Source organism: Sander lucioperca, chromosome 15 (genome assembly GCF_008315115.2).
Source record: "Sander lucioperca isolate FBNREF2018 chromosome 15, SLUC_FBN_1.2, whole genome shotgun sequence".
NCBI classification, from domain to species: Eukaryota; Metazoa; Chordata; class Actinopteri; order Perciformes; family Percidae; genus Sander; species Sander lucioperca.
Window position 1 is genome coordinate 310,001 of NC_050187.1, and position 15,000 is coordinate 325,000.

Genomic DNA, 15,000 nt, shown 5'->3' on the forward strand with positions numbered 1-15,000 from the left:
CCCACACCACCCTCCACCACCCCAAAGACCCAGCCCACACCACCCTCCACCACCTCACAGACCCAGCCCCCACAACCCTGCACCACCTCAAAGACCCAGCTCACACCCTGCCAGCCCCCATCACCCTCCACCTTCTTATGCACAAGGCAGCCACCCTAACCCTAACCCAGGACCAGACCTGCCCCGCCCTTATTCCCCAGGCCTCACCCTGGACCCCACCCTGCTGGCCCAGCCCAACACCACCCTCAGCACCCGGGACAGAGGAGCTACGCTGAGACACTCTCACCAACCAGTACTAGCAGCCCTGCAGACCTGGGGGAGATCAAACACCTGCTCAGTCTCATGCTCCAGACTGTTCAGCTAAGTAGGACACGGCAGGCAAAAACATCGGGGGTTTTTTCACTGGTCAATTTTGAGATTTTGGGCTATTTGTCTTCAATAACATGTCTTCTTTCAGACTTGTGGTGAAATAAAGTCCGAAATACACATTTAGGTCTTTATTTTACAACACTTTGTCTGTTTGCGGCGGTAGATTTCTCCTAAATTCAACAAAAGTTGGCGTTCTAAATCATCCCGCTGCTCCGCGATCGCTGTCTGCACCCTGTCATCACATATACAGTTGGAAAGCTCTCTTTCTCCTGTACAATGCTGTCGGATCCAAATATGGTAATTTCCTTTTTATCAGCAACCAATCGTGAAAGTAAAAGGGGGGATTTAACTCAAAATGCGCAATCTCATTGGCTGATGCCAATTTCTGACAACGTGATTCGTTCAGAATCGTCACGTGACGCGCTCTGACATTTCCGCGGTAGCTCAAAATGTTGAAAGAAGTGCGTCGAAAAAGGCCGAAAATCACCTCAGAGAAGACGAAAACAGTTGTCATTAGCAAGAAGACACAGGGGATCACAAACTAAGACAGCAGATGATGAAATGCCTTCACATAGTACGTTGATGTTTAAACTGTCGTTCAGACAGCGGAGGCTCTCTCTCTCTCTCTCTCTCTCTCTCTCTCTCTCTCTCTCTCTCTCTCTCTCAGCAGTTTACAGAAAGTCATAGCCTACATGTCATATATTAAATATTTGTCACATATGTACCACACTGTACTGATCGCGATACAACACACTATATTACAAAACAATTACATTACACAACAGTTACAGTTTTGTATAATATAATTACTATATAATAGGCTACTAAACAAATCTGTAATTTTGGGATCCTAAGTGGTGTGAGTCCCTCAGGCTGTAGCAGGCAGATCCATATGTAGCTGTCAGTGGAGCTGCTGTCACCTCTCCTAGGAGAACTACCAGCTTCTCTTCTGGTCTTAACTTTTTTTGGCTATTTTTTCAAAGTGTAAATCTCTTAGTGAATATAGTTTTTCCCCGTGGAGGAGGAAGTGTATCTCTGTCTGACCCAGCTGGTGGTCACTGAGCCTGTATTTAGTCAGGATCCGTCTCTTCTTCGTATCTCTGACAGTGTGAAGATAATCTGTCAAATAATAATTTAGTCTACTTTGTTTGCTTTCTCCAATGTTCTAAATATTGGTCTTTTGAATGAGTCATAATTAGTTTTGTTATGTTGTGTTATGAACCAGTGCTGAATGGAGCCTGGTTAGTTATCTTCACCATCAGCTGACTGAGAGGACTGGTTCTGGTTAGTTATCTTCACCATCAGCTGACTGAGAGAACTGGTTCTGGTTAGTTATCTTCACTATCAGCTGACTGACGGGACTGGTTCTGGTTAGTTATCTTCACCATCAGCTGACTGACGGGACTGGTTCTGGTTAGTTAGCTTCACCATCAGCTGACTGACGGGACTGGTTCTGGTTAGTTAGCTTCACCATCAGATGACTGAGAGGACTGGTTCTGGTTAGTTAGCTTCACCATCAGCTGACTGAGGGGACTGGTTCTGGTTAGTTATCTTCACCATCAGCTGACTGAGAGGACTGGTTCTGGTTAGTTATCTTCACCATCAGCTGACTGAGGGGACTGTTTCTGGTTAGTTATCTTCACCATCAGCTGACTGAGAGGACTGGTTCTGGTTAGTTATCTTCACCATCAGCTGACTGAGAGGACTGGTTCTGGTTAGTTATCTTCACCATCAGCTGACTGAGGGGACTGTTTCTGGTTAGTTATCTTCACCATCAGCTGACTGAGGGGACTGTTTTGTGGGAAAAGTAAGCTGGAGCAGTAGCAAGTATGGCCATGAAGGTGCCTCTGCCATGCTTTCTGTTATGGAGAAGTTGTGGCTTCAGAGCACAGTTGTGACGGTCAATTCAATGAGAGAAACTGATATGCTCAGGACCTCAAAAGCTGAGGCCGTCACAGCTGCCAGTGTAAAACATAGGCGCAAGAGTCTAAGCACAGCTAAAATACATATGGTGCTGGAATGGACAGTTAGACTTTAAAAAGCTGTTACATCTATTGTTGGTCTTGTTCTGTGTCCATACAACTGTCCAGCGTGGGTTTTGTCTGCAACTTTGTGCATGATACGCCAATGTTAATTCATTGAGTTACTGCAGTTGTAGGCCTTATATGCCTGCCATTTTATTAAATAATCAATTTTCATGAGCTTGAAATATTCTATATTATTATCACTAAGGGCCTGGGCATTTATTCTGTTTTTGAGCAATTTTTCCAATAGAAATGTATTAAATTCCACTATTTAAATCTTTAAATGCCGTTTTCTCAAAATGAGTTTTTTGTCATTCTCCAGTATAAACATCTCAGCCTGTGTAGCACCTATGTACACCAAACTTTCCAGTTATACACTTAGTAGTATTCTGAAGATATTTACAGAGGGATTTGTTAATAAATCATTCCTGCCCTGATTTATGTGAAATTTTAAGCTAAAAAACATGGCGAAAATCAATTTTTTAGGGCTATGGACAGTATATTTTGATTTCCTAGGTAATGAAAGCAGATATCCTGAAATCCCTGAAGACCCTTTATCTCTCAGTGCATTCACAGTTAAACCACTGACCCCTCTGTCTGACCACAGCCAAATTACTGTTTCTCAGAAGGTCAGTGACCAACACCACCAGCCCAGTGAGCTGTTTAATATCAGGAAATCATACAGATGGGCCGAAAACAGCACAGAAGAGTTCCAGAAAGCAATCAGCTCACCCGAAATTCAAACACTACTAGATACCTTTCTGGACACCACATATGTACACAGTCAAGAAGGCCTAAATAATGCAGTTAGACATGTCAATCACATCATCATGCAAACTGCTAAAAAATCACAATTGAAATTATCCAAAAATAAACCTAAGAATCCCAAAGATGACAATTGGTTTGACAAAGAATGTAAAGAAATTAGACAAAATGTTAGACGATTATCTAACCAAAAACACAGAGATTCAGGAAATGTAGACTTACGCCTTCTTTACTGTGCCACACTTAAACACTACAAACGTACACTCAGAATCAAAAAAGCACAACACACACACAAACAGCTGACATTAATTGAGGAGTCCATAAACACAAACCAATTCTGGGAAAAATGGAAAAATCTTCAAAAATCCAAACCTGTAGAATTGGCGATACAGAATGGAGACATATGGGTTGGCCATTTTGAAACACTCTATGAGCTAATACCAAGGAACCCAGACCCAAATCAAAACCAAATAATAACCAAACTGAATGAACTAGAATCGGCTGTAAAAAGACAACCAGAATCCTCTCGACTCCCCCATTAATGAACAGGAACTAAGAGACAAACTCCGGGCACTAAAACCAAAAAAAGCCAGCGGGCTCAATGACATCATGAACGAGATGCTGAAATACACAAGCCCACAATTCCAATTGGCCGTTCTAAAACTCTTTAATTTGATTCTGAGTGTAGGTTACTTCCCTGACATCTGGAATCATGGTCTCATCACACCAATATACACATCTGGAGATAAATCTGACCCAAATAATTACCGAGGCATCTGTGTGAACAGTAATCTGGGGAAGCTCCTTTGTAGCATCATCAACTCCAGACTCATAAACTTCCTTACCAAACACAATGTCTTGAGTAAAAGTCAAATTGGATTTGTACCAAAACACCAAACTTCTGATCATATTTACACCCTACACACCCTGATAGACAAACATGTTCACCAAAACACCGAACTTCAGATCATATTTACACCCTGATAGACAAACATGTTCACCAAAACAACAACAAAATCTTTGCATGTTTCATAGATTTCAAAAAGGCATTTGACTCTATTTGGCACAGTGGTCTATTCTACAAAGTTATTGAATCTGGTGTAGGGGGTAAAACATATGACATCATTAAATCAATGTACACTAACAATAAGTGCAGTATTAAAATTAACAACAAAAGAACAGCATTCTTCTGTCAGAAGCGTGGAGTGAGACAGGGCTGCTGTTTGAGTCCCACTCTATTCAACATCTATATTAACCAGCTGGCCACCATCCTAGAGACATCAGCAGCACCTGGTCTCACTCTACACGACTCTGAGATCAAGTTCCTGCTCTATGCAGATGACCTGGTTCTGTTGTCCCCTACAGAACAGGGCTTACAGCAGAACCTGAACCTGCTGGATCAGTACTGCCAGACCTGGGCCCTGGCAGTAAACACTCAAAAGACAAAGATAATGACTTTTCAAAAAAGATCCAGATCTCAGGGAAACACATACAGCTTCACATTAGGAACACATAAATTAGACCACTGTACACATTACAGTTATTTAGAACTGAAAATAAGTTCCACTGGAAGTTTTAACCCAGCGATAATGGAGCTGAGAGAGAAAGCACGCAGGGCATTCTACGCAATAAAAAAGTCAAATCTACATTAAAATCCCAATTAGAATCTGGCTCAAATTATTTGAATCTGTAATAGAACCAATCCTCCTCTATGGTAGTGAGGTGTGGGGTCCTATTTCCTACCAGAATCCGGCCCATTTGGACAAAAACCCAGTTGAAATCCTGCATCTAGAGTTCTGTAAAAGCATCCTACAGGTGCACAGAAAAACCACCAACAACGCCTGCAGAGCTGAATTAGGCCAATTCCCATTATTCATCAAAATTCAAAAACGTGCAATCAAATATTGGCTACATCTAAAAAACAGTGACCCCCACTCCTATCAGCAGAAAGCCCTGCAATACCAAGAGCTTCTGCCTCAGGACCAGTCTGGGAACCAACCAATCAGAGTTAACCAAATTATAACACAACAGGAACTAAACTACATCACCAACTGGAACACACAAACGAAAGCACAAAGCAAAATGCAGAGCTATCTGTCCCTAAAGAGAGAGGACAGTGCCATCTGTCCCTAAAGAGAGAGGACAGTGCTATCTGTCCCTAAAGAGAGAGGACAGTGCTATCTGTCCCTAAAGAGAGAGGACAGTGCTATCTGTCCCTAAAGAGAGAGAGGACAGTGCTATCTGTCCCTAAAGAGAGAGGACAGAGCTATCTGTCCCTAAAGAGAGAAGACAGAGCTATCTGTCCCTAAAGAGAGAGTACAGTGTGGCAGACTACCTGACCACAGTTACTGATACCAAACTAAGAACTACACTGACCAAGTACAGACTCAGTGAGCACGACCTGGCCATCGAGACAGGCCGCTACAAACAATCATGGCTCCCCAAAGAGGAGTGCTTCTGCCAGCTGTGCAAGAGAGACAAAGTCGAGACAGAGCTGCACTTCCTGACAGAATGCACAGAACTGCAGTCAGTCCGAACTAAATATTTCCCCAAACACAAACACCTGACATTTGACCAAATAACCAGCAGTCCAGCAGCAGAATATGTCTTTACCTGCCACATTTTGAGGAACAGGGAGTGAGAGAGAGAGAGACAGAGAGAGAGCGAGAGACAGAGAGAGAATATCTAAAGATGCTTTAAGGTTTTCAGAAAACTTTCCATGGTATTAACAGATGCTCACACAAGTTTCTAGAAAGGCCCAGTGACAGCAGTGTTTGGCTAGCTGCCGCCTCACTCTCCAGGCAATTAGAGGATTTTAAAAACAGCCAGCCACTAGAGATGTGCTTTGCGGCCTCTTCTATTAGGCTGAGAAAGTTATGGAAGGTGATAGAAGAGAGGAGAAGGAGGAGGAGATATGTGCTGCATTCAACATGAACTCACAGACAGTTCCCCTCTGAGAGCCAGAAGAGAGGTGTTAAGCTGTCCTTATTAAAAATGAATAATTCACAACAAAAAGAAGGAAGAGAAGGTGAAAGGAGAACAAACCCTCTTCAGAAGAGCTTGTGCAACGCTCAACTACTTTCACTGCCCACCTTATCAGACCAATGTGGAGACCCCATTATTAACCATTTTATTGTTATCATTAACAGAACTTTATTGAAATCACAATTATTTATTAGGGGTCCAAGCCCGAGTCTGCAAGAACCGGCGGTAGCAAGATTCTACACCGTTTGCACAGCAGGGCTGTGGAACCCTATTGTTTTTATAAGGATTATTCTTCTCCGCCTAAAACTCGACTACAGCCTAAACCGTACATGGTGGGGGGTTGCCATTTTCAGGACTGGTCCCAAACTCCGCAAGGAACTCAGGCGCAACAATTCACCCACTTCCACCACTTCCACCACTAGGTGGCGCTTATAGCAGGAAAAATGTGGTTGGCCCTATAACTCACACACCGTACACCAGACATTTAAAAACCATATGTCCACGCGTTCCCTGGATCCAACTGAATCACGTGATATAGGCCACGCCCATTTCCGCCTAGACTTTTATGCGTGAAAAATCCCGATTTATCAAAAGCCTACTTTTTCGAACTCCTCCTAGACCGTGCGACCGATCGGCACGAAACTTGGCAGGTAGCATCTCCAGATGATATGACCCTCTGGAGGTCCCCCCCAACAACTTTAAATTTACAGGGTAGATAGACAATGGGTCATGGACCACACTTACCAAAAAATAAACATGTGGACCACTAGGTGGCGCTATGTTTTTGTTGCCTTTAACTCCCACATTACACATCGCACATTAGAAAACCTTACATCCACGTGTTCCTTGAATCAAGCTGAATCACATGATACAGGCCACGACCATTTCTGCTTAAAAGTTTTTTCGCAATATCGCGCAATGCGCAAAAAACTTTTCCAAACTCGTCCTAGGCCATGCGACGGATCTGCACGAAACCTGGTAGGTAGGATCTCCAGATGGGTCTGACCAAAAGTTACTCAAGGAATTTTGCTACGTTAAAGTATGCGCATTTGACGACCAAACAAATTTTTGGGTTGGTTTTGGAGTGAGCGGTGAAAGTGGCTGAGAGGAATACATGGTGGATATTGTAAATTGTGCTAGCTGTGGTCTGTGAGTCATCCATCCATGTGTGTGTTCATAAACATGTGAGTAGACTGGTGTGTGTGTGTGTGTGTGTGTGTGTGTGTGTGTGTGTGTGTGTGTGTGTGTGTGTGTGTGTGTGTGTGTGTGTGTGTGTGTGTGTGTGTGTGTATGTATGTATGTATGTATGTATATATATATATATATATATATATATATATATATATATATATATATATATATATATATATATATATATATATATATATATACATACATACATACATACATACAGTGCTGCTCATAAGTATTCATACCCATGGTCAAGTTGACTAAAACGAGGAATAAAAAAAATCATCTTTTGGAAATTGATCTTAATGCCTTAATTTAAAAAATGAGGAAAAATCCAACCTTTTAAGGACACCAATTTTTTTGTGAATTAATAATGTATTGTAAATAAATAAATGTTCTTCCTTAAAATACCGGGGCCATAATTATACATACCCCTATGTTAAATTCCCATAGAGGAAGGCAGATTTTTATTTTTAAAGGCCAGTTATTTCATGGATCCAGGATACTATGCATCCTGATAAAGTTCCCTTGGCCTTTGGAATTAAAATAGCCCCACATCATCACATACCCTTCACCATACCCCACCATCATCAAATACCCTTCACCATACCCCCACATCATCACATACCCTTCACCATACCTAGAGATTGGCATGGTTTTATTTCAGTTAGCCTAATAGCTGGTTTGATTTGCATTGATATGGATCTTATCTCAGTTAGCTATTAGGCTAACTGAAATAAAACCATGCCAATCTCTAGGTATGGTGAAGGGTATGTGATGATGTGGGGCTACTTGTCCCTAATTACAAGAACATGTAGTTTTAAGAAAAGAAAAAAGTGACGACTTGAATAAACCAAATGTAGAAATAGACCTCAAAAAAAGAGGGAGGTTATTCCAATCAAAAGGGGCTTTATATTCAAATGCTCTCCTATCAGCTACAGAGAATAACCTTGGTACCGTAAAAAAAGTTGGACATTGGAGGTGTCTAAGTGAGTATGTTGAGCAATAAGGTAATGAATGCTGTTTAAGGTATACAGGACAATTGGAATAAACACATTTAAAAATAAACAAAATCCAATGGTAATCTCTTCGTTGTTTGGGTTGCAACCAGTGTAGTGAATCATACATAAAACAATGATGAGTTTTAAATGGACAATTTAATATAAATCTACAAAGAGAAATGAATACAACATTAAGGGGTTTGAGATTGGACTCAAAGGTATTAGTGTAAACTATATGTGCGTAATCAATAATTGGTATTACCAGTTGAGAAATAATTTTTTTTCTAACTGGAGTTGAAAAACAATTAATTGATCTGTACAAAGTGTTAAGACATCCATATACTTTCTTAATATTATCGATGTGTATCTTAAAAGTAAGGTTGGAATCTAGCCAGAGGCCCAGATATTTAAATTCCTCCACAATCTGCATAAGGGACCCATCTAAAAACTTTATTTCAAAACATGAAGCACAACGGCGATTTTGTATCGTTGAAAACACCATACAGCAGGACTTCTTCATGTTCAACAGAAGCTTATTAATGAACAGCCACTGTTGTACTTTATCAAAGTCAGATTGAAAAGTTTTTTGAACTTGCAGCAAATCCCAATCAGAGATATAGATGACAGTGTCATCAGCATAAAGCTCTAATTCGCAATGAGAACAAACTTGTGGCAGGTCATTGATAAAGATTGAAAAAAGTAAGGGGCCTAAAGTTGAGCCTTGAGGAACACCTTTATCAACAATTAAGTAATCTGACTGGAATCCTTGGTAAACAACACGTTGACGTCTATTATGCAAATAAGAGTTAAACCAGAGCACAGCATGTTTATTCAAACCAATAGAGTAAAGCTTATCCAGTAGAAGGTAATGGTCAACCATATCGAAGGCCTTTGAGAGATCAATGAAACCAGCTCCAGTGAAATAACCATTATCAAAACCCGAAAAGACATCATTTGTAAATTTTAAGAGAGCAGTTGAAGTAGAAAAATTTGATCTAAAGCCAGATTGATGTGGAGATAAAATGTTATAATTATTAATATAATCAGTTAGTTGATTACAAATTAATTTCTCAAATATTTTAGCAACTGCACAAATGATAGAAATCGGGCGATAATTATTCACATCTGATTGATCTCCACCTTTGAAAAGAGGTGTCACTCTTGCAGCTTTCCAAATTTGTGGCACAGTACTAGTAGTTAATGATAAATTAAAGAGATCTGCAAGAGGAAACATCAATATGTGAGCAGCAATTTTGATAGCTTAGCTTCCAGATCATCTGGTCCTGTACTACACTTTAATTTAAGGTCCTGTAATACATTAAAGACATCAGTAGGCATGATCTTTTTAAATGAAAAAGAACCAGCAGGCATGGAAGAATAAGAAGGCCATGCCAAACCATCAGAGCAAACAGATTTTAAACTACATAAAGACGAAAAATGATGGTTAAAAGGCATGAGCTATTTGCAAAGGATCAGATAGAATATCATTATCCTTGCATATTTGTTTCACAGAAGTTTTTTTTATTTTTATTAAGAATGTTATTTCATTTTAATGAATTAATAAACCCCTGGACTGTAATATTTCAGATGTGTTTGAGCAAGATTTCTGCTCATGTTCAAACTTTGTGCACTTTCAAAATATAACTCATCCCATCTGTGTTCTCTGAGATTTGGAGGAGTCGTGCTATTTTGAGAAAAATAAAAGTTTAGAAGTTTTAGAATAAAGTCACTACATTTCAGAAAATAATCTATACCTGCACCATAGTCTGCTGTGCATTATGTGATTGCTCTGCTGATACGGTAGATCTCAGACCTTCTGACAGACACAGAGCCCCGTTTGGGTCTCTGAATGAGACAAAGTTTAGGGAAGTGGCTGAACGCTGCTCATCGGAGGTGAAAAACTGAAACTACGACAGAAATACACTGAGCTCAAACGGGACACATCTGCCGCAGCATGTCGACAGCAGAGCGCATCCATTATAAACCTGAAGCTGCACAGACCACGGATGGCGCGCTCCAGCCCATTCACCTCCAGTCTCATCATCCCAGCGCCCAGGCTTCCTCCATCAGAAGCCCTGCTTCACATCATATCCATCCAGATCTTCAGACTCTTCCAACCATCCCTTCATCACTTCCACCAGTGTCTAGACTCCATCTGGGGGATATTGCTATATAGCTACAGCCTCTATACCCCTTATAAATTAACATTGTGATGGAATCTAATCACCAAAGACTCTGATATACCAACCTGTTATGCACCTTGTTCATTTAAGTGCCCATATTATGAAAAAAATCACTTTCTGGGATTTGGGGTGTTATTTTGTGTCTCTGGTGCTTCCACACACATACATACACTCCATGCTGTTTTGAGTGAGATACAGGTTTCTGAATGTATCCTGCCTTCAGTGAGCTGGTCAAAATCAGCAGGGCCGTCTACGTCATCGGCCGAAACATTTGAATTCTCTGAGTCTCAGGTTCTGCAGGAGACTCCCCTCCTTCTTCAGGATCCGATTCTGGTTCCAACATGTATGGTTGATCTACTGCCGCCATGTCCGTAACTTTCACACGTAGTTCTATCTAGTCACGTTAGTCTACACTCTCCCTGTTACTAATGTCTGTGCCCAAGCACTGACTAAGTGAGTATGTACTGAGCATGTGCGACTCCCAACAAAGATGGAACACAAGTGCGATGTCTCACTCTGTACCTAAAACAGAGAGCTCAACACACAGGGTGAAAAGAGGAGCTGCAGCAATGTGCAGTACAACAAAAAGATGGTGTTTTTTGAAAATTAAACCCTCTAAATACAATTAATAAACTGAAAATGAGCATAATATGAGCACTATTTCCCTCTTAAATTAAGTCTCTCCTGATTAAATTGATGGCTGGTGTCCCTCCCTACTTTATTACCTGTTGGACTGATCATCATTGGCGCCACAAGTAAGGTACAGCAAGACCCGTTTCTCCAGGTAGGCCTCGATGTCCTCCCCGTCACTGCAGCTGCCATCTCCAGCGAGCAGATCTAACACCTGGGGGCTGAGAAGAACCGCCTCAAAGTCTCCCACCATCAACGACTCCAGCAGAGAGCCCGCCTCTGGAAGAACACAGCTTAGAGTCAGTTCACATTAGGCATCTGCTTACTCATTTAGTTTAATTCATGTGACCACATGAAAACAATGGCATTAAAAGTGGCAACATATAATTGCACAAAGATGTCTGAAAATGTGAATGCTGCAGGGGATTTTGTGTCAAATACAAATTGATTAAAAAATAATTGAAGACTTAATGCATTTAAACCCTAATAATCTGAAAAATGCTGATCTCAATACATAGTTTGCAGTGCCTAACAATCGTAATTTTGGTATTGTGTTTTTGATACTAAAGGTTCTTGATGGCCTAGAGCAAGATACAAAATGGTCCCAACACTATGTGATTGTTTTTGATCAGCACTTTTATTTAAGCTCACGAACCTGTCATGCAGTCATTGCTCTTATTTCATCATGTCTACAAAAAGAGCACCAATAAGAGACACGCGGGTAAAATCATCAGGCCATCCGCCACTTTGCGGACAGGGAAATGGCATAACAGAAAGACCCGTTTAGTAAGGTTAGTGTATGACTGGATAGAGTTACACATTTGAAAGTCGTTGAAACTGCTATATCAATGCAGCGCTATTGTGCATAGAAACTTATTTGTTTTGGTTGACAGTCGAAATTCACCTGATTCAAACCAACAACTATCAATTAAAAAGAGGCGTACACATACATGCTGGGGATGGAACGGTTCCAGTAAAAAAACTGAACCTTCTGTTCTGCTAGTCACGGTTCAGGGCATGTGTATCGTTTGGTTCATTTAAGCCTCACAGATTTTGGTCAAAAAGGTTTGTGCAGAAAACAAACTTAAAGTTATTGAGGGAAAAAGCCTTGTGCCTTAAAGAAACCTAGCCGAGGGCAGCTGTCAGTTAGTCTTGGTCTGCTGTACACGAGCATTATGGATACTCAACGATTGATCCTTTTCAAATCAAAATCGCGTTTTGAAAGAAAGCTTATAGTGCTAATTATATTAACTGTTTTTTCATAAGATAAATGCTGGAATAATGTTACATTTCACACATTGTTCACAGAGATGTCCTATTTTCAGTGGATTTTATTTTGTGTTCCTTTATTTAACATGATCGTAGAAGGTGCAATATGTAGATGCTGCTGTTGAATTGTTTGGAATTGTTTTTAATATTATTATAGCTTTAACTTTTGTTATAAATGTTCTGTGTGTGACTGTTAAATGTTCCATGCTTATTAAAGTGAAATAAAAATGTATTGTTGGCGGTTCATATCTATGTTCCTATCCTTGCATAAGAATATAGAGCAGTTTCGATGGTGGCTAAACTTTTTTTTTTTTTTTTTTTTTTTTTTTAAATTGCAAATCGAATTGTAATCCAGTATCTGGCAGAAAAAGTAACTATTTGATTTTTTTCCCCAAATTGTTCAGCCCTACTTCCATTATAACGGTGCATTTACAGAGACATGGCGCCAGTGTCGTCTTACTGCAGCCTCTCCATGCACATTCACAACTAAAGCACTGGGCGGGTTTATAGCCGAAGATGGGCAGTGGTGGAGGATGCCGGTTTCAGCATGGGATTAAAGTAACGTTACTTGAGCCGCGCTACAATATCCGCAGACATTTCAGCCACAAGTAAATCCTGAAGTGTATTTTTCTTGCAGAGGAACATGAGAATAGCATGAGAAGAGCAGAGTGTACATTGTGTGTTTGGGTTTGGCTGAACTTAATGCGTTTTATTTTTTAATAACCCAGTGGCACTTTTCCTTTTCATAAATAATGCAGCCATATTCCTTTCATTGTATTTCACACACTGCACTTTAATTTGTAGTAGAAAAACTCATCTTTCCATTAAGAACTGAGCTGTTATAGGCTACTGTTTAAAAAACAGTAGCATGAGCTCATGCTTCACTTTATGTTGATGGCCTTAGAGGTCTATAATGTGGCCATTCATATATAAAAATAACCAAGCTGCATTTCCTGTTTGCCGTAATTAGAAAACATATTGTCTTAATTTAATAGAAAGATTTCACAATAAAGAAGTATTTATGTTCCTTATACACTGAATGATAGCAGCTGAAGAGGCTGATGGTGACATGGTGAAGAAATGTTGATTAATGAAAGGACAGAGGGCGGCTGGGCTACTGCTTCCAGACAAGAAATAATTGTGGTGTTCTTGGTTCAACATCTCCCACCCTTTTCATTACCTTTTTATTCAAGGAGGCAGACTGGCTTGGCTCATTAGCATTGCTTGCTTTGTGTTCCACCGGTGGAGAGAACAGAGAGAGGGAGGGAAGAAGCTGAGCTGCATGACCAAGCCTGGCTTACAGAAACAGTCTAAATGTCTCATTGACAGTCCTTAATACACAAAAATGTGAGTAATGACAAAAGAAACAATGTCGGCTTCAACCCTTCTCCATGATGGTTTTTCCTTTTCGAAAAAACATCTCTTTAAATCCAAGAGAACAACGTTCAGCCAATCTTCAGACAACTCGGCATGTCTCACATGCTAAAACTAATATGCAATCTCTTAAGCGGCTCATGGAATTAAATCCATTTCCAGCTGACTGAGCCAGCTTCATGAACAGCATTAACACTTATTACAAACACTATTATCCCAAAACCTGCTCTGCTATCTTTCCTATGCAGTGGATGTTTGGATTTTTTAAATCAAGGGAGAAAGTTGGTGCCCCCGAGGTGGATGTTTTTTGGGACTGGCAGTGGTGCATCGGGCAGGCCTTATTGTTGAAGACTGGTGTGAGCAAGTGAGCCGAGCAGACGCAGTGGGAGAGTGGGGGCGGGGTTACGCAAAGGGTGTGAGACCGATGCATCTGCACAGCTACACAGAAGAAAAGGGTTATGCAACGCAACTCCAAACTATATCGATAGAAAAGAAATGGTCTCATCCCATATCTCCAAATACATAAAAGTCCAGCCAGAGCAGAAAGGGGTGTCAAAGACGAGGTATGGGAGCACCTGGGTGGCTCACCTGGTTGAGCGTATGCTTCATGTCTTCAGCTGTCCTATCAAAAAATTGACGAGCTATGCTCACATTTATGGAGGAAATATTTATTCATAATTCAAATTGAAAGTCCAAAGAGAAATTGAAAGTCCAAAGAGAAAACGAAGCGAGATCAAATAAAAAATATTATTTTTTTAAATTTTCCATTGATCAAATTAAAAATATTATTTTTTTTAAATTTTCCATTTGGATTTAATATTTGGCTTTTGAATTTAAATTTAACAGTGGCTTTTCCATTTGGATTTAATATTTGGCTTTTCGTTTTCAATTTAACATTGGATTTTCATTTAGATTTAATATTTGGCTTTTGAATTTCCATTTAACATTGGCTTTTCATTTGGACTTGACACATGTCAATGTAAATGAGGAGGCGTGGCCCAAAGGCTGGTCGGAGGGTCTGAAACTAAAGGGGTGCAGAGGCCCCTTATGAACAGCAGGGGGAGCTGACTGCTGGGGAGCACACTGTTGAGGAGCATCTGTCTGCAGCTTGGCACACACACACACACACACACACACACACACACACACACAGTCATCGTCCGAACTGCGACCTCTCCTTTTTCTCTCACTTTTTTCTCCGGGTGGTGC

General features: G+C 40.5%; 1 protein-coding gene across 1 annotated transcript in view; it reads right to left on the bottom strand.

Annotated features, from left to right (window-relative positions):
* Positions 1 to 15,000, bottom strand: part of ttc27 (tetratricopeptide repeat domain 27) — a 115,866-nt gene that overhangs the window by 89,346 nt on the left and 11,520 nt on the right. The window contains exon 2 of the mRNA XM_031299979.2: positions 11,244 to 11,427. Coding sequence (XP_031155839.1) covers positions 11,244 to 11,427 — 184 coding nt within the window. The remainder of the gene's footprint in view (positions 1 to 11,243; positions 11,428 to 15,000) is intronic.